Here is a 24240-nt window from a genome sequence, read left to right as displayed (position 1 = left end):
GTCTTAAATAACATGAGGAAGTCCAGAGAGTGGGGTTCCTCTTCCCATTTATTTATTTATTTATTTATTTATTTATTTATTTGCAAGCAGAGAGAGACAGAGGATGAGCCTTCCAGGGCCACCAGCCCCTGCAAAAAAAAAAAAAATCCAGCTGTATACATCACTGTGCAACTGACTTTATGTGGGTACTGGAGAATACAACTGAGAACAATAGTCTTTTCAGGCAAGCACCTTACCCAATGAGCCATCTCTCCAGCCCCTCATCTTTCCCTTTTGCAACAAAATCCCCATGTGACATTGAGCCAATCTCTTCCCCACTCTGGAACCCCCCCACACAGTCTCCCTTCTGTCTCATAAGGTTTGGGGTATTGTTTAGGGTGGCTGTCAGGGACCCTTTTCTCAGAAACAGGTACTAGTCACAAGTTTGCAGCATAGCATCCTTTGTGAACCCCCAGACCCCAGAGCTGGGTGGCCGTGTCAGAGGTTGTCCCACAGACCCAGCCTGAACCGCCCACAGCCGACCCCCTCCAGTCTGCAGCCAGCACAAGCAAAGCAGGGCCGGCGGTGACCTGGAGCCCAGCCTGCAGGACCCAGAGGGGGGCGGGGAGGGGCTCCAGCTGGCCGCGTCCTGTCCAGCGCTGGGAAAGCGACCAGCCCAACCCGCCCCTGACCTTGCTTAGTCTCCATTTGCCCTGGGGAGGTAGGGGAGTCAGCGTGGGCCACTCTGGACCAGCTCCCAAACAGGCCGCTGACCCTGCTTCACAGCCCCAGGCTGGAGTTCGGGACAGACGCCAGCCCCATCCCTCATCTTCCTCAAACTAAACACACAGGGCCCCAGGGGCCACCTCCTCCCAGCTGACGTGTGCGTGTGTGTGTGTGTGTGTGTGTGTGTGTGTGTGTGTGTCCTCAGCTGCGGTGTCCAGCTTGCCAGAGGACAGAGAGACGTCCAGTGTCCCTTAACACTCGAATTGCTGCCACCAAGTGCCCCCTGCATTTATTGAACCTCTATTGTTTGCAGGTGACTGCACCTGGAGCCGGACTTTCCTGTCCCTTCCTCTAAAGTGTCCGCTTCCTGCCTGGGCTTCCTCATCTGGAGACAGGCAGAAGCTGCCCCATCCCTCTATCCTGGAGCAGGTGGGTGCTGTGGAGATGCTTTGGAGATGCCGGGATGCTCTAACTGGGCTCCCCTGACTTCGGTGGTGGTTTGAACATTGTTGGAGCTTTCCTGATCCTGGGCCTGTGACCCTCTGCCTCTCTGGGCCTCAGTTTTCCCATCTGTGCTCTTTAGGCTCCAGGGATCCATTTGGCTCTGAAATGGGAGAATCTTCCCTCCCAGCAAATAGTGGGAAAAGGAGAGGAGGCCACCCCAGCTCCCTTTGAGCTGTCTCTAGGTCAGATTCGTTCAGTGCAAGCATTTATTGAGCGCCTGTTGTGTACCAGGCCCTGGACTGAGAGCCCCTGGAATGCAGGGATGACAGATTCTCCCTAAGCCCCCTCCTCCGGGTCTCGCGGGCTGGCGGGAGGGCCTAGCCGGGGATTCCGGGCGGCGGGCGGGGCGGATCCGTCTCCTCCTCCCCTTCCTCCTCCCGCCCCGCCCGCCCGGGAGCCGAGCGCGGCCGCCTCCACCCGCGGGATCTCGGCGGCGCCAGCGGCTGCTGCGCCCGTCGATCGGTCCGTCGGTCGGTCTGCAGGGCGGTCTGTCCGAGGCCGGGACCGTCCTCTCCTCCCGGGAGCCGGGCGCCAGCGCGGGGAGGAAGAGGTGAGCGCGGGGGATCCACGTCTCTAGCTCTTGCGGGCGCCCCGGGCGCTGTCACCGGGTGGGGACAGCGCTCGTCAGCTCCTGTGGCTTCACCCCTGGGGACAGTGCCTGCGCGGGGCCCGGGGCACCCCGAGCCTCCTGCATCCCGCATCCCTGCAGCGCGCGGGCCCCGGGTGGGGGACGCTCGCGAGCCGCGCACGGGGCGCTGCAGCCTGGGGACCCGCTCGGGCTCACCGCTGCAGGTGCCCCCGAGGGACGGGCGGGCGGGGACCCCCGAGTCCCCCCTGCAGACCCCCCACCCACCGGCGCCCCATTGTTCTCCACCGCGACTCCCGGGAGGGGGAGGGGGCTGCGTTCTCCACTCTTAAAGGGCCCTCGCCCCTTCTTGTCTCCTGCAGGTCGCGAGCACGAGTGGGGTGGGGCGTGCCCACGGCCCCCGCCCCCCGTCGCTCCCTCCTCCATCCGCCCAGGCCACCGCATCCCAGCCCTGGGTGCTCTGCGACCCCCGGGGCTGGCCAGGACGCCGTGGAGAGGGGCCGGGGAACAGGACTGGACTGTCCTCGGGAGGGATCTGAGCCGCCCGGCCAAGGCTAGACGCGGGGTCTGGGTCACAGTCGCTGGGCCATCAGCGCCGCAGAGAGCAGCAGGCTGGCCCGGGCCTCCCTGGTGACAGGCCCTGCGTGGCGTGGCGGGGAGAAAAGGACCCGAGACCAGCGAGGAAGAGGCCAGAGCCAGAGGGACAGGCGCCTCGCTCCCTCACCTGAACCCGGGGCACCGCCACCCCCTTCGTGAGAGAAGACATTGCCTTCAGTGCAGTCCTATGTGTGACAGCTGCCCAAGGGGTTCTCGGAGCCTGGATTGTCACCCCCCACAAATCCCCTAACAGAGGCCTCTAGGCCTTGGAGAGGGAGCCGGAGCTAGAAAGGAGGCCACAGCCCTCCTTGCCAGCCCTGGGGAGAGACAGTCAGAAGAGGAGGAGGACACTTCCCCAGTGCTCCCAGGCCCAGGAGCTGCCGGGCCAGCAACAGGGGGGACCTGGCCCCCCAGGCGACAGCGGCCATGTCACGGCCAAGCCAGGGTGTGATGGTGCCGGTGAACGGGCTGGGCTTCCCACCGCAGAACGTGGCCAGGGTGGTGGTGTGGGAGTGGCTGAATGAGCACAGCCGCTGGAGGCCCTACACGGCCACCGTGTGTCACCACATCGAGAACGTGCTCAAGGAAGATGCCCGGGGCTCGGTGGTCTTGGGCCAGGTGGATGCCCAGCTAGCCCCCTATATCATCGACCTGCAATCCATGCACCAGTTCCGGCAGGACACAGGTGAGCAGACCTCTACTGGCCTGGCCAGGCCACCTCCAACATCAAGGAGGACTTAAGAATTCCCCCTCCCCAGAAAAAAGATCTTGGGAGTGTGTGTGTGTGTGTGTGTGTGTGTGGCGGAGTGGGGGGGGCGGTTCTGGGTATAGAAGAGCCTGTCTGCTGATCGAGTCTTCTCCTCCTCCTGGGCAAACAGACAGTCTTGCCTCACCTAGGCTATGACTTTGGTTCCATTAGTTTTATATATTAGTTGGGTGTGGGGGCTTTGGGTAAGTAGATCACCTCTCTGAGCCTCAGTTTCCTCACCAAAAAAAATGGACAAATCACTGTTTCTCAGAATGATGTAAGGATTAAAGAAAAACAATTTGAGCCTTCTCCAGCCTAGAACCTAGTGGAGGTTTGACACTCAAAATTCTGAGTGTGCCTGGCATGTGTGGTGGCGCACGCCTTTAATCCCAGCACTCGGGAGGCAGAGGTGGGAGGATCGCCGTGAGTTCGAGGCCATCTGAGACTACATAGTGAATTCCAGGTCAGCCTGGGCTCCATCGAGACCCTACCTGAAGAAAACAAAAATTTTAAAAAGTCTGAGGACTATTCCTAGTCCTCCCATTTTACAGTCAGAGAAACTGAGTCTCCCTGAGGTTGAGGGATTTGCACTCAGAGCTGGGATTGAAACTTAAGCAGCTGGAGTGCAGAGTGGAAGCTGGCATGCCAAACTAGCTGCAAAGCTGGGGTAGGGGGCATGGGGATGGTCAGGCCACATCTGGGGGAGCTGGTGGTGTCCGTGGTGGGGTCAGAGCCATGATGGAGGAGACTGTGGTGGTTGTGTGGATGGGTGGGGTGGCTTGGCATCCACTGTGGGATTCCATGGTGATGATGATGGTGGCGGTGGTGGCGGCGATGTGGGGCGGGGCCTGACGTGTGATGCTGATGGAGAGAAAGCAGTGTCGCTGGCAGCCTTGGTGGCCTCACTGTGCAGCTGGCTGTGAGCGTGTGGGCGTTGCTATTGGCCTTGATGACCATATCAGGAGTTGAACAATGGTGGTGAAGATGGTGATGGGTGATAATGGTGACAAAATTGATCTCACACTCAAGTGGGCTTGTCACCACTGTGGAGAGCTCCCTGCTTCATGACCTTCGGCCTTTGAGACATGCGTGATGGGTAGTGGGCTGTGACAGGGCTCCGCCTCATAGGGGCTGCCCGGCAATCCTGAGTGGGAGCTGTGGCTCCCTGGGTGACAGAGCTGCCTAGGACCAGATTGGGGACAGCAGGAAGTTTCCTCCTCCTCGGAGCTGTGCTACCCTGTAAGGTCGCCACTGACCACCTGTAGCTACTTGAAATTAAGTTAGTTAAAAACATGCCACTGTGTGGCCACATGGGACAGCATAGGGCCAAGGCATGATTGCCACAGCACACCAAGGAGAGCTCGCTTACACGGGGCAGCGCTAGGACAGTGTGACCGTGTGTGGTGCCTAAGGAAGCCTAGAAAGGCAGGTGAAGTCATCACTGGCGGCTTGTCGATGTGACCATTCAGTGTATCTGTTCCCAGAACTCCAGGCTTTGGCCACAGCCCTGAGTTCTACCAGTCATTCGGGTAACCCATCATCCCAGCACTGTGTATCAAGCAGAGGGCTACGAGGATTGTCCCCCATGGTCCAGGAACAAGCAGGAGGTCTGAGAGCACAAAGTAAACCTGTCTGGGGACACTCAAGAAGGCTAATGTGAGGAGGCCTGAGGAATGAGAGCAAGAGGCCGGTGCAGCAGTCCTGGGTGGGTGGGGGAAGAATACATTCAAGCGCTTTGCATTTGGAAGGCAGGAAACCAGGAATACAAGTTAAGCCTTGAGCAGAAGCCAGACCTGGAGTTTGATCCTAAGAGTGGGATGCCCCCTGTAGTCTTTGTACTTATATTTTAACATTATTTTTATTTATTTGAGAGAAAGAGTCAGAGAGGGAGAGAATGGGCACGCCGAGGCCTCCAGCCACTACAAAGGAACTCCAGGTGCATGAGCCACCACGTGGGTTTTTGGGAATTGAACCTGGGTCCTTAAGCTTTGCAGGCAAGTGCCTTAACCACTAAGCCATCTCTCTAGCCCTTGTCTTTGTGCTTATAAAGAAGCACTGCGGTCCAAAAGGAGAATGCAAAGAGATACATGTTCCCTGTGCCAGCCGCTCCTCCTTCTTAGAGGGTGGGCAGAGAGACCACAGCACAAGGGGTTGGGCTTCTCCTGACTCACTTAGTGGTTGGCATTCTGTGGTCTCAGAATGAACACTGGCTATAGATATTTTCTAGACCATAACTTGGGGGACCAGGGGGTTCCTTAGAAACAGTCTCCCAAGACTACCAAGTTGTTAACTTTGCCCAAGAGCTTCCTCATGTGGCGCCTGCCTTCTTGCCCCACACCCGCTTCAGTTCCTGAGTCCTTACACTCCCACATCCTTGCCGAACCCCTAGATCTTCATGATGCTCAACCTTCCTGGGGACCCCAGAAGTTCAGCCCCCATCACCTCCCTACACTCCTCCAGTGTCTCCCCGACTGCAGGCTCTGGTGCTGGAAAAGGGAAGATACCACTTCACTGCCACAGGCTCCTGGGCACCTGCCAGGACGCCCCCCTCCCCGCAGTGAGGAGGAGGGGGGACGGCAGGAGTGGGGCGGGAGGGGCTGGGACCCCAGGAGAGATTCTGGAGGGAGGGAGGGAGCTGTCTCCTCAGGTAGGGGGGAGCCCAGCAAAAGGTTTCTTGCCCTCAGGAAGGAGGTCTGAGTAGCAGGCTCCCCTCTGCTAACCTTGGCTTAGAGTCCTCCCCTCCCCACGTCTCTGTTCGACATCTGTAAAATGAGCCCCAACATCATGTCTCTACCAAGGCTGTGGCACCACAGAGGTCACTCACACAGACCAAAGCTGTAAGACCCCAAAACCAACATAAAATCACAAAACCCAAAGCTTGCATATATGTACTGAAATTGCACCAAGATCCTACCTAGATAGACTCGTTGTAAGTCTCCATATACTGATTACATGCACTTGGAAGCTTGATTAAAGGATCAAAAGGGTCTGGAGCGATGGCCTAGCAGTTAAGATGCTTGCCTCCGAAGCCTAAGGACCCAGGTTTGATTCTCCAGGTCCTACGTAAGTCAGATGCACATAGTGGCACATGCATCTGGAGTTTGTTTGTAGTGGCTAGGGGTCCCTGGCGTGCCCATTTGTGTCCCCCCTCCCCAGGCTCTAATAAGTAAATATGTTTTTTAAAGGACCAAAAGTTCAAGGTCACTCTTGGCTAAGTAGCAAGTTCAAGGCCAGCCTGGATTACATGAGACCCTTTTGTTTTTAAAGGTAGGGTTTCACTCTGGCCCAGGCTGACCTGGAATTTACTATGTAGTCTCAGACTGGCCTTGAACTCATGGTGACCCTCCTACCTCTGCCTCCCAAGTACTGGGATTAAAGGCATGTGCCACCACGCCTGGCTCTGTTTTCTGTTTTTTAAATAAATAAAAAAGACCCTGTTAAAAGAGCCCCTGCAAGTTTTTACTGCTAAAGTTTCCTTTGGGAGGAAAACAGGAGGCTGGTTTTGCCTTGATGCAAGAGCTGAGGGGCTTTTCTGATGGGACACCTGGTAAATCTTTAGCTTGTGGGATCTGTACCCTGAGTCCTTAGTGAGGAAGCCCTCAGAGCATATGCAAATGGACAGGTGTGGCTGTGTTCTGATAAAACACTGTGGACATTAAAATTTGAATTTCATATAGTTCTCTTGACTCCTGACATATTCTTTGCTTCAAGCGATTATAAATAAATATAAAAGCCGTGAGCCTTGTAGAAACACCACCTGGGTCAATTTGGCTCCCAGCTACAGTTCACCGCCCTGTCTGAGCATCTTCCAACCCTGCAGGTGCCCGGGGACCCCAGCCCTGGTCCTGCGTACACAGTCTGCCCAGCGTGCTGGCCCGTGGCAGGTGCACGCGTCCTTTATGCCTCTGCCACGGGCCTGGCCAGCTGGTGGTACAAGGTCAGGCGGGCGTGGGCAGGAGGGGAGAGGCCAGGCCCCATGGGAACTCCTGTTTACTCAGCTGCTGGAGCTGTTTTTACTTCTCCCCAAAGGGGGCTGAGTTTCCTTTGAAGCCCTCCAGGCCGGAACCCCTCCCGCCTACTCATGAAGAGACCAGGCCCAATAGAGGCCGGCTAGTTGCTGGCTTCCCACATGCTTCCACATTGGTGATCGGCTTTGCTTTTCTTTGCAGTGCTGGGATTTGAACCCAGCACTTTTTACATGCTAGGCAAGTGCTATACCACTGTGCTACATTCCCAGACCTCTTATTTTTTTCTTCAAGGTGGAGCCTCACTCTAGCCCAGGCTAAGCTAGAACTCTCTCTGTAGCCCCAGGCTGGCCTCAGACTCACAGTGTTCCTCCTACCTGAATGGTGAGATTAAAGACGGGTGCCACCATGCCTGCCCAGCTCCTCTGATATTTTTTAATGTTTCATTTATTTATTTGCGAGCAGAGAAAGAGAGAGATAGAAGTAAGACAGAGAATGAACCCACCAGGGTCTCCAGCCAGTGCAAACAAACTCCAGATGCATGCGTCATTTTATGCATCTAGTTTTATGTGGGTACTAGGGAATCAAACTTGGGTTGTTGGGCTTTGCAGGCAATTGCCTTAACCACTGAGCCATCTTTCTAGTCCCCTCTGATTTTTTTTTTCAAGGTAGGGTCTCACTCTAGCCCAGGCTGACCTGGAATTCACTATGTAGTCTTAGGGTGGCCTTGAACTCACAGCAATCCTTCTACCTCTGCCTCCTGAGTGCTGGAATTAAAGGCATGCGCCACCACACCCGGCCCCCTCTGATTTTTTTAACTTGAGAGAGAGAGGGAGAGACAGGCAGAGAGAGAGGGAATGGGTGCACCAGGGCCTTCAGCTGTGCGAACGAACTCCAGACGTGTGTGTCCCCTTTTGTGCATGTGTTACATTGTGCAGTTGTGTCACTGTGCATTTGACTTACAGGGAACCTAGAGATTCAAAGATGCGTTCTTAGGCTTCGAAGGCAAGTACCTTAACCGCTAAGCCATCTCTCCAGCTCCCCCTCCCTGATTTTTTATCTTGAGACAAGGATCTGACTGCATTGCCCAGGCAGGTCTTGACCTATTGATCTTCCTTCTCAGTCTCCTGAGCAGCTGGGATGAGAGGCCTGCACCCCTTGGCTCAGCCCTGGTGGTGATCTCACTGAACCCAGGGCTCCTCAAAACTTTCTTCAACTTATCTTTCCACCCCAGGCAACCCTGGATGGCCACATATGGGCACGCCAAGAGGGTTTCATCCAGGTGAGCTCACAGAAGCCCCAAAGCCACCAGAATGTTGGGGTTAGGGGTTGTATCCCACCAATCATGAGGAAAGGTTTCAGAATGACTTACACATATACACAAATGCCACACATGTATGTGTGGCATCCCCAGGGGTCATTTGCATACCCAGCTATGGGGCCTCCAAAATTTAAACTCCACATGGGAAGACTGTTTCAGAGAAGGTGAGTGACTTATCTAAGGTCTCCCAGCCTAACAGTCTCAGGGCATCCCACTCTACACAGGCAGAGAGAGGTGACATGGCCCCTGCTGATGGAAGACTTCGTAGCCTCTGTGGCCAGGGAGTGGCGGGCACCTGTGGGCCAGGTGGCTCCCACGTTCCTCTCCATGCTCTGTAGCCATCTGTCCACACTGGAATGAGGCAGCCAAGGCCAGATGCTGTTACAGAGGCCCCGCCCGGCATCAGGCTGGAGACAATAGGCAGTGGCTATCTCCACGCCCCCAGCCTGCACTGCCTGTGAGGGGCACACACTCTGCTGAGCTGTGTGTCTTCCCACCAGGACAATGGTCTTCCTGGGACACTTGGGCTGACAGAGGCACTCAGAGAGGAGGGGGAATAGTCACCGTGGAAAGTACCTTACAGATTTAGACTCCCACTGAGGGAAACTGAGGCCCAGAGGTGGTGAGTGACCAACTTCCCAAGGTCCATACCACCTTTCGTTTCATTCCCAAGCTGAAACCAGCTATTCAAGTCAGATATCAAGGACAGAAAACAAGGGCTGGGCACCCTCCTCCTTGTCCCTCGAGAGCTTGTTATCAGGGTCTGAACCAAGGCAGGGAGGGTCAGCCAGAGTTACCTTGGAGACTCCAGGGCCTGGCTCTCTAGCTACAGTACTCCTGGGATCCCCTCAAGGCAGCCAGGGAGGCCTGGGTGCAGTCTGATGCCTGCCAGGCAAGAAGGATTGGAGGAGAGGGCCGTTGGGCCCAGCTAAAGCACACAGTGTTGCGTGCCCACACCCTGTTGCATGCCCATGGTGCCTTCTAACAGACCCCTTCTGTGGTTGCTTGTCTAACCCCAAAGCCTCTTTTTGGTACCCCAAGTTGATCATTACTTTATCTGATGGTCATCTGTGCCCCAGCCTGGATCTTGGGGTCTCAAAGAGAAAGAAAAAAAATCTATCACCAATCAGTCAATTCCTGAGTCATATCAATCAATATCAAATGGATGTCAGAATCTGGTGGAGAGAAGCGTAGATGCTTGTCACAGAAATGGCATTTGAACCCTTCTCTGATGCATGTGGTCCGCAGACAGATATAAAATCCACTTTGGCCCTCTGCTGTTTGTGTAACCGTGGGCAAGCCACTTAACCTCTCTGAGCCTCCTTTTTCTCATCTATAAAATGGGGGTGAGGATAGTCCCTTCACCAGAGGGTCACTGTGAAGATCAAACGTGATAGGATGGCTTGAGAAACACCTGGAGACCATTTCTTAGATGTGGCACTCACATGGAAAAAGGACATTAGAACTTTTGGAGAGGCCCAGAGTGTCCCCAGGAATGTGGACGCTGCCTGGGGTCCGGGAGGAGGCCCTCCCATAGGCAGAGCCTCCTGTGGACTAGCAAACCCATGTTAGGACACTTGGGTGGAGCAGTAGCAGCCAGTCCTGGAGGCTGTGCCAAGAAGAGGAGGAGGAAAGGAAGTCTCTTGGTGTCCTCGGTGCCCGGAAGGCTGGGCTGCCAGCTGATGCCCTTTAGCAGCCAGGACCCAGGGGACCCAGGGCCACAGAACAAGACCAACCTTGTTAATCATGGGATCCTGGGAGGCTGGTGCCATAGCAAGTGGGCAGGACAGGCCCTTCCCTCCAATGAGCTGTACTTCCCTTGCCCACTGTGCCCATGTGGAATGTAAAGTGTGGAGGTAGAGGCACCTGCCCAGGCTGCCACCAGGCAAGAGGCCGCAGCGCCGAGGCCTGGGCACTCCTGGCTTCCCACACCCAGTGTCAGGCCGCGCGCGGCAGCTTGGGCAGCTCCACAGGTGCCTGCGCGATCGCAGCCCCTGGGCAGGCGCCTCGCCACTTCCCCTCCCCTCCGTTCTTTCTTTCCTGCAGCCCTGGCATCTGTGGCATTTGACCGAGAGATGAACATGGGCTAGCAGTCAGGATGGGGCATCGATGTCTGATGGTGAGGTCGATGGCAAAGAGGGGCCAGGCAGACTGTGACAGTGGAGGAGGAGGAGTGTTGAGGGCTCCTTGGGAGGACAGGTGAGAGAGGTAGAGTTCTCATGACCGGATGAAGGTGATGAGGAGGGGTCAGCATGGAATATGGTCACACGTGGGAGGCAACCGTGTCCCCAACTCTCAGGCGCCCCTCCACTGCTGTCCCCTGAGCCTTCAGCTTTGCACCTGGCCACTGCTACAGCATTGCACCCAGCAGCTGTCAGTCCCTAGGACAGCCTGCGGGTCCCTGCAGTTTGTGTCCTGCGGGACACCCACCACACACCTTGAACCCACCCAACCAAGAATACACAGCCCCAACCTGTAACAGGCTGTCTCGGGATCCTGCGGGTGAGCGCCAGCCTCCAAAGTCCCTTCCCAGTAGCTCAGGAAGAATCGTGATGAGGAGAACCTGTCACTTTGAGCAAACGCCACATCCTGCCTGGGCCTCAGTTTCCCCATTAGCAAATATGGACCTCACAGCAGCATCTACCATGGGGTCTCATTCAGCCTTCATTCATTCTGCAGAGGTGGGGGCATGGCTTAGGTAGTAGAGGACTTGCCTAGCATGCACAAGGCCCCGGGTTCAATTCCCAGCACCACACAAACCATGTGTGGTGGCGCAACTCTGTAATCCTAGCACTCAGGAAATTAAATTCAGAAGTTTGAAGTCAGCCAGGCGTGGTGGCACACGTCTTTAATCCCTGCACTTGGGAGGCAAAGGTAGGAGGATCACCGTGAATTCGAGGCCACCCTGAGACTACATAGTGAATTCCAGGTCAGCCTGGGCTAGAGTAAGACCCTACCTTGAAAAACCAAAAAAAAAAGAAGTTGTTTGAAGTCATCCTCAGCTACACAGGGAGTTTAAAGCTAGGCTGGGCTACACAAAACCCTAACTCAAAAAAAAAATTTTTTTTTGGTCAGGTGTATGGTGGCACACACCTTTAATCCTACCACTTGGGGGCTGGAGAGATGGCTTAGCGGTTAAGCGCTTGCCTGTGAAGCCTAAGGACCCCAGTTCGAGGCTCGGTTCCCCAGGTCCCACGTTAGCCAGATGCACAAGGGGGCGCACGCATCTGGAGTTCGTTTACAGAGGCTGGAAGCCCTGGCGCGCCCATTCCCTCTCTCTCCCTCTATCTGTCTTTCTCTCTGTGTCTGTCGCTCTCAAATAAATAAATAAATTTAAAAAAAATTAAAAAAAAAATCCTACCACTTGGGAGGCAGAGGTAGGAGGATCACTGAGTTTAAGGCCAGCTTGAGACTACACAGTGAATTCCAGGTCAGCCTGGGCTCTATAGAGTGAGCCCCAGGCTGGAGAGATTGCTTAGTGGTTAAGGCGCTTACCTGTAAAGCCAAAAGACCTCAGTTCAACTCCCCAGGACCCGCATAAGCCAGAAGCACAAGGGGGCACACGCATCTGGAGTTCATTTGCAGTGGCTGGAGCCCCTGACATACCCAGTCTCTCCCCCCCTCTCCCAAATAAATAAAAATAAAATATAGAGTGAGATCCTACCTTGAAAAAAACTTAAAAACCTCATCAGGAACTTAAACACTTAATATGTGCCAGATGCTTGGAATATTACAGTGAATAGGCAGACAGAAATCCCTGCCCTTGCGGCTCTTCTATCCTAGTAGGGGTGACACTGGAAGCTGGGTATCAGGGAAATCCCAGGATGAGGCTGTTGCTACTTCGGGGTCCCTGGAGCTGACAGTCTGGGGCCAGGTCTCTTCTGGGTGGTCCAGCACAGCTGAGCCCTTGTTCTGCCCCTTGAGAAAGTGCCTCGCCCTCTCTGGGCCCCTCCCACAACCCCTCTGGAGCCAATCCAGGTTGGCATCTCCACTGCCCAGGCACAATGGCAGGTTGGTGACAGGATACAGGAAGGATTCTGGCAATAAGCCCTGGAGCCCTACACCCTGAGCTGTAGGACAAAGGACAGAGCCATCAGAGGAGGCAGCCACGACAGACAGTCAACAGCTGCAGCTGGGACCTGCTCTTCCTCAGTGACAGGCTGGGCCACTGCTGTGAGCCTCTGAGCCTTGCCCCTGGACACAAGAGGGTCACCAGAACAAGCAGAGCTCACCCAAAGTCATGACACCAAGGTGGGGCAGTAACTCCCCCCCGCCCCGCCCACTGACTTCCGTATGGGGACAGAGGAGCATCTGTGCCAATGTGACTCACCTGGCCTTGCAGGTGAGGTTATCATAGCCACATTTCTCTCTCTGAGACTCACTTTCCCCATTGTGTAGAGGCTGGGACTTCAAAGGATGATACCAGCCCTGGGAAAGGAAAGGCGGCTGACTCTCTCATTCTCCCATGCCCTAGTACACAATAGGTGCTCAATCAATGCTTGAAGGTGATGGTGACCTGTGTCCTCAGCACTCAGGAGGCCAAATGAGGCAGGGATATCACAAGTTTGAAACCAGCTTGAGCTACGTAGCAATACTCTATCAAAATACACAGAAAAGGGCTGGAGAGGAGGCTCAGTGGTTAAGGCATGTGCCTGCAAAGCCTAACGACCAGGGTTCAATTCCCCAGTACCCATGTAAAGCCAGATGCACAAAGTGGTGCATGCATGTGGAGTCCATTTGCAGCGACTGGTGAACCTGGCATGCCCATTCTTTCCCCCCTTGAACATAAATTAAAATATTTTTAAACAACACACAGGAAAAAGAAAACACTTATAGGAATGAGTGGGGCTCCTGCTACCTGTTACCACGGAGACCTGTCCTTGTGGCCATCTCTTTGAATATGTGATGATTTGGGAAACTTGATTTGTGTGTATGCCCGCCCCCCCCCCCAACTTTTTTCAGCATAAGTAGCTGAAGGAGCCAGGTCCCTGCCAGCATGTGGTCTCCAGCCTGGCTGTCAGTACAGCCCAGTTAGTATCATGGGTTGATTTCGGCTGCCATTTTCCAAGTGCCGCCCTGTGCTCCTGGCCATGTGGGGAAGCAGAGGTGGTCTTCGGGGGAGAGCGCTTCCTGATGGAACACACACACATTTGCACCTAGTGACAAGCTCTAACGGAGCTGCTGTGCGTACAATGTGCCACGGGAGCCAGTGGGCGAGTCCTTGGTTCTCCCAGCAGAGGACAGAGAAGAATCCAGAGAGAGAGCTGAGCCAGAAAGATGAAGTAGGAACACAGCAGGGAGGGAAAATGGCCTGGGCCAGAATGGAAGGACATTCCCGATATACTGTCCCAACAGTCCAGGCAAGCAGTGACAATGGCTTAGGCCAACTCGGCGGTAGGGACAAGTTCGAATGCTGGCTTCGTAGCTGAGGATCAGTGTGACTTAAGGCATGTCACGTCACCTCTCTGTGCTTCCCTCAGCCTTTGTAGGAGTCAGTGATGAAAGTAAGAACTGCCCCACAGAGTCACCTGTGTGGTAACAGTTGGCTTCGGGCTGGGCGTGGTGGCAGCCGCCTTTAATCCCAGCACTGGGGAGGCGGAGGTAGGAGAGCTCTGTGAGTTCAAAGCCAGCCTGAGACTACATAGTGAATTCCAGGTCAGCCTGGGCTAGAGCAAGACCTAATCTCAAAGAGAGAGAGAGTTGACTTAGAGGAAGCATCGAGAGCGGGGCTGGCATTTCATTGCCTTCTTGAGCATTTGTTGTTGTTAATATTATGTCCATTTCCTAGAGGAAAAGGGCTCAGAGTTCTCCCGTGGATCCCTCCACCTCATTCACTCCACCTCATCCATTCCCCTTCCCCCTGCGGTTGTTGGTTGTTGGAATCCCAATGCGTGGGAAAGAAATTTTCTATCCTAGTAAGGATTTTCCCATGTCAGGAAATCCCCGGGACTATGGGGGTGCACAAGAACCCCTAGTGGAGCAGCCTAGGATTGTGGCTGAGTGGGATGGAGCTGGAGACCTGTGTTCTCCCTGCCTGCCCCACTTCACGATAAGCTGGCAACCAGCGGGTATCCCCCCTCCAGGGAGCCTGGGTAGCTGCAAGTGTGCCCAAACCACTAATGGGCCGAGGCTGGGCCTGATGAGTCCCCTGGGAGAGAGCGAGGGAAACGGGAGCATCTTACACTTGCAGCTGGGAGGCGGCTCCACCCGCCACAAGAGCCCATTCTCACTCCAGCCAGCGTCCCCGAGGACTTCCATGTCTTCTCCGGGTAGCCTCAGTTTCCCCGTCCACCAAATGGGTCCCCCTGGGGCTGCGGAGGGTGAGGCGGTGAACGCTCCCCTTGGCACAGGAGCCGGGCTGTCACTGGTGCTGGCGGGCACTCCAGGTGTCCAGGGAGAGCCTGGCCACGCCCTGTTGGCTCAGAGTGCAGGTCATGCTACTGCACCTGGGGTTAGAGCCTGGGGCATGTTGCTGTGCGGGGCCTCCCTCCGTGCCTCAGTTTCCTCCATAGGAACATGGGCTTGTGAATGCAGACAGTAGAGGCATGCAGACCGAGTAAGGGGGGTGAATCCAGGCCCAGGAGGTACTGTTGCTCAGTGTGCGTCCCCCACTCCTGGGACGGTGAAGTCAGTACGCGGACCTCAGCACGCAGGGGCGCTCACACATTCTCAACCCACTGCGAGCCCTCAGGCACGGAGCCCCCTCCACACAGGACGCTCCGTGACCGCCTCCCACGGGCCCTACTTCCGCTCAGGTCTGCGCACCCCAAACTGAAATCATTTTCATCCAGAAAGGCACCCCCAAAAGGATGGGGTCCCTACTTGGCCTCAAGAAAACTCTAGCTCCAGAGATAGAGGGGCTGGCAGGGAGTTTGTCTGCAAAGCCAAATAACCAGGTCCCAGTCCCCAGGACCCACACAAACCCAGACGCACAAGGTGGTACCTGTGTGTGCAGTTCATCTGCAGTGGCTGCAGGCCCTGGTGTGCCCATTCTCTGTCTGTCTCGTCTGTATCTCTCTCTCTCCTTCTCTCTCTCTGCTTGGAAATAACTAAAGAAAAATACTTAAAGCTGGGGGCTCAGACTCCCATCACCCTGTTCTAGCTGGGGTGAGGGGGTTCAGTTCAGGACTAGAACCTCACACAGTTAAATGGAAAGCAAGCTGACGTAGTGGGTTCGCTGTGGATGCAAGTATCCTAGGGTAGACTACCAGAGGACTCAGTTGAAACCCTTAGAAGCCATCCAGTCCAACTTGGATGTTCCTGGTTCTTATCGGGGTGCTCCCAGGACTTCCCCTTGCCAGGCCTGTCTCCTCTGGCTTGAAATGGGATCGGGCCGCTTAGCCTGAGGCTGAAAGAAGTGTCTGGGCAGTGCTGAGCCAGCGTGGCGCTGCACATAGTAGGTGCTCCACACACACGCTGCTGCTCTTTGATGACCACTGTTGCTGCTTTGCCCACTGGCCTGTGACATCTGTGACAGCCTCAGCCTCTGCCTCCAGTCCTGCCTGGCTGGGGTTGCTGGCCTGTGGGCTTGCAGCTTGTCCTGTCTGATGCAGCTCCCCAGGCCCCAGCCCCAGTAGCCTGCTTTGATCTGCTGTCTCGGAACCTGTGTGTGTGTGTGTGTGTGTGTGTGTGTGTGTGTGTGTGTGTGTGTGTGTGCGCGCGCATCTGCCTCTGCATCCGTCTCTGCCTCTTGCTATTTCTGTGTCTCTGCCTCTCTGTCGATCTTGTTCTGTCTCTCTGTTTCTCTCTCCTGTCTACCTCTTTTCTTTCTCTGTCCTGTCTCTGCCTCCCTCCCCCCACCTCTCTCTCTCGCTCTCTTTCTGTCTCCATGCTTCTTCCTGAGTCTGGTGGCTGCCCCTGTCTCAGGCCCTGGGAGCCACCTCTGGCCCACAGCCCCTGTCCCTCAGTTCCGCTGGAAGAGACTGGAATTTTTTCAGCCAAACAGGGGAAAGAGTGGATGACATCAAAAGCCCACACACAAATGCAGGCCAAGAAAGGGTCCTCCTGCCCACCTGCCCGAGGGACTCAGGCCCTGGTAGCAACCCCACGCATGGGGGCTGGAAAGGGATGTGGCCGAGTCAAGGCTCAGGCTGAGTGGCCGGTCCCCCAGGCTGGAGCACCTGCAGCCCCCATCTTGAGTCCGTTGTTCGCCTGCATATCTAGGCCAAGGCCACTGCGGAGGAGGCCAGGATGGCAGGCGCTGCTGCCTGGGAAATCTCAAGCCAGCCAGCCAGCCAGCCAGCCCCCCTCGGCCTGCTTCATGGCCAGCCCGGGCCAGAGAGGGCAAGGATGAGCTGTAGCAGCGCAGCAGGGTGCGGGGCCCAGCGGGGAGGGCTGCCGCCCTAATTACTCCAGCTCTCCAGGTTCCAACCCGTTTTCAAAAGGACTCCAGGGACGCAGCCTTTAATAACTACCAGTAAACAGGCAGGAAAATCGATGCCTGGTAAACAGAGCCCTGGGAAGGGACCCAGGGCAGGCCAGCTCCCAGAGTCCTTTGCTCCTACCGCTCAGGCTTGGTCTCTTTCTCTCTCTCTCTGTCCTTTCTCTCCCTGTCTCTCTGTTTTCTGTCTCTCTGCAGAGTGGCCAATCCAATTTCTGAAGCCCTCTCCGTACTGCCAGGCTGCGCCCGGGTCCCCTCCTCTCCCGCAGGGCCAAGCCCCACCCCCACCCCTCTGCCATGTGCTGAGCAGGCAGCTGCTTCCTTCCCACCAGACTCTGAAAGCACAGTGCGGCTCTGATCTGGTCCTTGACCTCAACCAGCGAGGGAGAGGGAGAACAAAGACCGTGTGATGACAGTGTGAGGACGGACGTGCAGTGAGAAGCTGCCTGTGCCTGCTGGCACGGCCGAGCCGAGAAGCTCTTGCTGGAAGGATGGGTATGCAGTGGGCTTTGCTGGATGTGAACAGGAGCTGACGGGGCGGGGTGTGTGTGGATGCAGGTCATGTGTGCTAACAGCCATCACAGCTCACATTTTTATTGTATTTTATTTATTAATTCGTTTATTAAATGAGGGAGGGGGAGTGAGAGAGAAGGAGAGAGGGAGAGAGAGAGAATGGGCATGCCAGGGCTGTAGAGATTTAGAGATGGCTTAGCGGTTAAGGCACTTGTCTGCAAAGCTATAGGACCCAGGTTTGATTCCCCAGGGCCCACATAAGCCAGATGCACATGGTGGCATAAATGCCTGGAGTTTGTTTACAGTGGCTAGAGGCCCCCACACGCCCATTCTTTCTTTCTCTATCTGTCTCTCTCTCTCTCTCAAATAAATAAATAAACATAAAAATAAATAAGCATTAGAATGGGCATGGCAGGACCTCCAGTCACTGCAAACGAACTCCAGATGCATGCACCACCTTCAGCATCTGGCTTATGTGGGTACTAGGGAATTGAACCTGGGTCCTTAATCTTCACAGGCAAGCACCTTAATGGCTGAGCTATCTCTCCAGCCCACAACTCACATTACTTGATTGCACATTATCTTCAAGTGCGCTGCTAAGCACCTTCCACATGCCATGTCTTATTCCCCCCACTCAGCAGTTCTTTGGGATAGATATCAATGCCCCTTGTTACAGATCGGGATGTCAAGGCTGCGTGCGGAGGCAGGATGTGCATCAGGCCCTCCCCTCAAGCCCTCTTTCCACTTTCCTCACATACCCTACCCCGAGCTGCCCCTCAGCTCAAGACTTGGCAACAGAGTGGGTTAAATAAGGCAGCTTCCTTCTGCCATCCTGTTCCAGGGGACATAGCCCTCCCTTCATCAGGGAGCTGAGGTCAAGTTCATTTCCCACCACTCTGATTCTGCAGACAGGGAGACTGAGGCACTGAGATGGGGAGAGCAGCACACAGCAGCCAGGGGCGGGGCAGGACCAAAGCCCTGCTCTATAATCTCCTCTCTGGGGCAGGCATGTCCTGGGAGAATCCTACCACCACTATCAGGGGAGAAATCAATACACACACACTCCATTCAAATGGCAAATCCAGTCAGCAGCAGAGGGGGAGGGGGAACCCTCCTGTGATTGGCCAGGACATTATTGGTACCCAGGGATCTTGTTCCCCAGCTCTTCCCCCTGCTTCTCCTGTAGCTATAGCTCTGGGGCTCAGTTTCCCCAGCTCTTGGGAGCTAGGCAGTTGGTCTGCAACCCTGAGCATTCTAGCAAACAAGGCAGGGGCCAAGGCCTTTCAAGCCTTAGAGTGGGCACAGTGAGGGACAGTCAGGCAGGGTGTGGTTGGGCGAGGGGTGCCAGAGGAGTGGGTGAGGGGCTGATCAGGAGGATGAGGCTGGGCACTTCCAGTTGACTGCAGATCCCCAAGCCAGTCACCTTGGAAATAACTAGATGTTGTGAGGACCTATTGTGGGCAGCACTGTGTCCACCCAGGGAACACACTGGGCAGCCAAGCAGATGAGACGCCAGGCCGCCTGAGCTGACAGGCTTGGAGGGAGGAGACAGAAGGGGTTCAGATGTCCTGCCAGGAAAAGAAGTGCCAGGAGGACACCTGATTTAGTAGCACAGTGTGGAGGACCTTTGCTAGCAGGTAACATCTGAACACACCCAGAAAGAAAGAAGCCTGAGACCATCTGGACATGAGCTGGTTATATCCAGGTAGAGCGGATAGCTAATGCAAAAGCCCCGAGGCCGCCAGGAGCAGCAGGAAGGCCAGGTGAGAAGGGGGGAGAGGGGCTGGAGAGATGACTTTGTGGTTAAGATGCTTGCGCATAAAGCCTAAGGACCCAGGTTCGTTTCCCTAGTACCCACATAAGCCAGATGCACAAAGTGGCACATGCATCTGGAGGTTGTTTGCAGTGGCTCGAAGCCCTGGTGGTCCCATTATCTTTCTCTCATAATAAATAAGATATTTTAAAAAAGAAGAAGGGGAGAGGTAGTTACCAGAGAGAATACCAGGGCCAGTCTTATGGGGTGGGGGGGGGGATAGACAGGGTGAGGGTTTTGTTGTTTTTTTTTAAATTTTACTTTTATTAACAACTTCCATGATTGTAAACAATATCCTATGGTAATGCCCTCCCTCCCCCACTTTCCCCTTTGAAACTCCATTCTCCATCATATCCCCTTCCCCTCTCAATCAGTATCTCTTTTATTTTGATGTCATGATCTTTTCCTCCTATTATGATGGTCTTGTGTAGGTAGTGTCAGGCACTGTGAGGTCATGGATATCCAGGCCATTTTGTGTCTGGAGGAGCATGTTGTAAGGAGTCCTACCCTTCCTTTGGCTCTTACATTCTTTCTACCACCTCTTGCACAATGGACCCTGAGCCTTGGAAGATGTGATAGAGATATTTCTGTGTTTAACACTCTGCTGTCACTTCTTCCCAGCACCATGATGCCATCTGAGTCATCCCAAGGTCACTGCCATCTGAAAAGAGAAGCTTCTCTACCAAAAGTGAGAGTAGCATTAATAAATGGGCATGAAAATTAAGAGAAGTGCTTACTAGGCAGTTTGATGAGCATAGTACATACATGTAGCAAGATAGCAGCAGACGTTACACCCCTAGGGCTCATGACTATCCGTGTTTTAAGTTTTCAGTATGAGGGATATATTCCCCCCCATGGAGCGGGCCTCCAGTCCAATTGGAGGGCAGTTGGTTTCCACCATGACAGACCTGCCACTTTTGCACCCGTTGGTTCATTTGGCCTGGCTGGCCAATTATAAGGCTTGCAGTGTCCACTGTTGAGTATCTTCACTGGTGGTATCTCTTCTCCCATTGAACTGCATGCAGAATGGCTTCTTCCAGCTTTCTGTCAGCTGGTCTACATGGAGGAGGTTATCAGCTCAGTTCCAGCAGGATTTCTCAGTGACCATGCAGCCCAAGTATGTGGAGTCTTCAGCAATAGAGGGTTTTGTTTTTTACACAAAGTCATTGGAGTTGTCTGAGCAGAGGAAAGACATGTTGTGCCGTGCTGAGCAGGATCCCTTGGCTGTAGTGGGAGGGAGGGAGGGAAGGCAGTCAGAAGTCTACTGCAACAGTCCAGGTTTGGAATGGGCAGGGGCTTCAGCTGTGGGGGTGTACTGTGGATGGAGAAGGCTGAATTTACTGGCAGGCTGGACATGGGTGTGGGATAAGAAGTCAAGGAGGCGGCTAGGGAAATGGCTCAGTGGTTAAAGGTGCTTGCTTGTAAAGCCTGCTGACCCAAGTTCAATCCTCCCCAGCAACCCACATAAAACCAGAGTCAAAGCACCATTGCACACACTACACACAGTGAGGGAGACACACCAGGTTGTCTTCTGGGCTTCAAACATTTTTCCACTACACACACATAGACCCACACACACACACATAAATGAATTTTTAAAATTGTAAGAGGGCTGGAGGGATGGCTTAGCAGTTAAGGTATTTGCCTGCAAAGCCAAAGGAACCCAGGTTCTATTCCCCAGGACCCACATTAGCCAGATGCACAAGGGAGCATACACGTCTGGAATTTGTTTGCAGTGGCTAGAGGCCCTGGTGCACCCATTCTCTCTCTCATTCCCTCTTTCTCTGTCAAATAAGTAAATAAAAATAGAAGATACTTTTTAAAAATTGTAAAAGAAGCAAGGAGGCTGGGAAGATGATTCCATAAATAAAGTGCTTGCCTAGCACGCATGAATACCTGAGTTTGGATCCCCAGACCCCATGTAAAAGTTGGAGGCTGTGGAGGGGGTTCTGTAATCCCAGATGGGAGAATTTCCTAGAAGCTCGAAGACCAGTAATCTGGTGAATTGAGCAGTGAACAATTAGGGACCCTGCCTCAAAGGGGATGGAAGGTGAGGACCGCATCAGGAAGTGATCCTCTGACCTCCACATGCCTGTTGTGGGACATGGACCCCCCATGTGAACATGCACACACACCCCAAAAACCAATCTAGGAGAAGCCCAACATTTGGGGGTCCAACGATGAGTCAACGGAAGGATGGAGCTGCCAGGGACAGAATGGGGGGTGATGGGAAGAAGCAGGTGGGAGCAGGGGCAGGTTGGGCTGGGCTCACTTTGGGGTGCCTGTTAAGACTTCATGGTGAGCTGACAGGGAAGCAGCTAGCTGCACCCACCAGGCTCTCGAGAGAGAGGGCGTAGCTGGAGGTAGCAGGCTCTGGAGTCATCAAAGTGGAGGCAGGACACCGGCTGGTCCCTTCAGCAGCCTCATGAGTGGTGCCACCCAGGACCCATATCCAAGGGGAGAAACCAGAGGCTGAAAGAGGGAGAATCCCCATGATCAATGTCACAGAGATAGAGCCAGGAAGCTAGGACTTAAAATGAGGTCTGTCTCAGGGCGTGGTGGTGTGTGGTGTGCGTTTAATCCCAGCAATGGTGAGGCAGAGGTAGGAGGATCACTGAGAGTTCGCGCCCACCCCGAGGCTACATAATGAATTCCTGATCAGTCTGGACTGTAGTGAGGCCCTACATAGGTGGCGTGGGTGGGGGGGTATGAGGTCTATCTGCCCTGCATTATCTCACCCAGATCTGGTGCTGGGGTTCCTCCTTAACCCTCCCCATGACCCTGTGTCATCCATGGACCAGGGGGGCTCACTGCCATTTGCAAGATGGAGCCATGGATGTCTGAGGAGGCAAGGGGCCTGCCCATAGCAGAGCCCCCAAGGTGTGCAGGTGTGGCAGATGGGCGGAGGAAGGTCTGTGTACCGGTGCCAAGGCCCAGAGCGAGCGGAAGGCTCTGAGAAGTCCTGAAGATGTGGGTGAGGTAGCTCCGTTTCCCCAGGGCCTGGCTCTCAGGGAAAAACCCTGTCTTTGGCAGAATGGAGTTGGAGGAAAGCCTCGAGCCCTTTCTTAGTAGGGACATGACTGCCCACGCAGCTACTATGTGAGGTCTGAACTCACACTCGGCCCTCAAACAGCAGGCATGCAGCTGCTACAGAACGCAGAGCACACGAACAGACAGCTGAGTGAAAAATCAAACCGAGGGAGAAACGCAGGGGGAGCACAGGTTACCGGAACAGAAGAACCCAATCCAAAGCACACCAAGGTGCGAACTAATGAACTCTTCGTTCATTCATTCATTCATTTAGCAAGTACCCCTGGGAGCAGGTGCTGGAGAACTAGTAGTGAATACATTCCAGGAGTGGGGGAAGCCAGCAGAGGTGGATTGAGTACGAAAATATCAGGACCAAAGATGGAGCAGGGAAGAAGGGAGGGAAACGTGTGGGGGTGCAAGCTCCCAGACAGGCTGGAGGTGGAGAGAGGCATGAGTATGGATGTGTGGAGGAAGGAGGGAGGAGGGAAGAGTGGAAGGAGCATGCTTGCAGGTGTGAATGACTGAATGAAGAAGGAATGTGTGAACGCGGGCAAGACTAGACGAACAGATTAATGGAGGAAGCGTGGGCTCGAACGCACCGCGGGCGAACGCACCAACCCACGGGTGACTGTGATTACGGCTAGCCATTGAGTGCACGAGTGGGAACGGCCGCTTGAGCTCACTGCGTGGGTCGGCCTTGCTCTCTGTGGGGTCGCTGTCATCTCTCCCAGGGCTTCAGGGTTAGGCTGGATCCTGGAGGTCAAGTGTGGACTGGCTCTCCTGTCTGGCCCTCTCCCTCCCACCTTCCTTTTCAGCTGCCTGGGTCTCCTTTGTCTCCCCCTCCCCCCCCCCCATGTCCCCATGTGTTGACCTTGGGCCTCCAGCCACCTTCCCCATCCCATGTGCAAGCCTCCCTTCCACGTGTGTGCGGATGCCTTTCTGTCTTCAGGTCCCCCTGAGGGCCCGTGCTGACCTCGGCCTCCTCCGTGCTGTCCCCTGGCCGGGGCTGGCGGGTGTCACCCCGCTCCCCACCCTCACTGACGCCCCCTCTTCCTTCGGAGCGCAGGCACCATGCGGCCGGTGCGCCGCAACTTCTACGACCCGTCGTCGGCTCCGGGCAAGGGCATCGTGTGGGAGTGGGAGAACGACGGCGGCGCGTGGACGGCCTACGACATGGACATCTGCATCACCATCCAGAACGCCTACGAGAAGCAGCACCCGTGGCTCGACCTCTCTTCGCTCGGCTTCTGCTACCTCATCTACTTCAACAGCATGTCGCAGATGAACCGCCAGACGCGCCGCCGCCGCCGCCTGCGCCGCCGCCTGGACCTGGCCTACCCGCTCACCGTCGGCTCCATCCCCAAGTCGCAGTCGTGGCCCGTGGGCGCGAGCTCGGGTCAGCCCTGCTCGTGCCAGCAGTGCCTGCTGGTCAACAGCACGCGCGCCGCCTCCAACGCCATCCTGGCCTCGCAGCGCAGAAAGGCGCCCGTGGCACCGCCCGCGGCCCCCGCGCCCCCGGCGCCCCCGCCGCCGCCCCTGCCGCCGCCTCCCGGAGGGCCTCCGGGCGTGCGCCCCAGCGCCACCTTCGCCAGTCCCGCGCTCTGGGCCGCTCCGGCCGTCGGCCCTGCGGAGCCCACGCCGAGCCCCGGGGGTCCTCCCCGGAGCCCGAGCGCCCCAAACGGCGCCCCCACCCCGGGTCAGAACAACCTCAACCGGCCGGGACCCCAGCGCGTCACCAGCTTGAGCGCACGCGCCTCCATCCCGCCTGGGTAAGACCGGGTCCCCGGGTGGGGACGGACGGGGAGGGCGCTCTGGGTCACCTGCAGGCCAGGAGCTACCTGGGGACACCTTCCCGCCAGGGCAAAGAATCTCAGCGATGAAATCGCAAACCCGCTGAGGACTCACTTTCTGCCCTGCACTTTAATGAATTCCAACTTAGTTTCTCCGTGCACAACGGCCGGGTGAGGGCGGGGGGGGGGGGGTCCGTCATCGCTGCAAGTGTGGAAGGTCAAGGTCTCCCCAAAGCCAGGCGTGGTGGCGCACACCCTTAATCCCAGTATTCTGGAGACAGAGGTAGG

General features: G+C 55.5%; 1 protein-coding gene across 1 annotated transcript in view; it reads left to right on the top strand.

Annotated features, from left to right (window-relative positions):
• The first annotated feature begins 2157 nt into the window (after positions 1-2157).
• Dtx1 (deltex E3 ubiquitin ligase 1) overlaps positions 2158-24240 on the top strand; it is a 37678-nt gene continuing 15595 nt past the window's right edge. The window contains exons 1-2 of the mRNA XM_045133095.1: positions 2158-3077; positions 23229-23931. Coding sequence (XP_044989030.1) covers positions 2819-3077; positions 23229-23931 — 962 coding nt within the window. The 5' untranslated portion in view covers positions 2158-2818. The remainder of the gene's footprint in view (positions 3078-23228; positions 23932-24240) is intronic.

The sequence above is a fragment of the Jaculus jaculus genome, chromosome 13 (genome assembly GCF_020740685.1).
Source record: "Jaculus jaculus isolate mJacJac1 chromosome 13, mJacJac1.mat.Y.cur, whole genome shotgun sequence".
NCBI classification, from domain to species: Eukaryota; Metazoa; Chordata; class Mammalia; order Rodentia; family Dipodidae; genus Jaculus; species Jaculus jaculus.
Note: the sequence above shows the minus strand (reverse complement) of the source record. Positions and strands in the feature narration are given on the sequence as shown.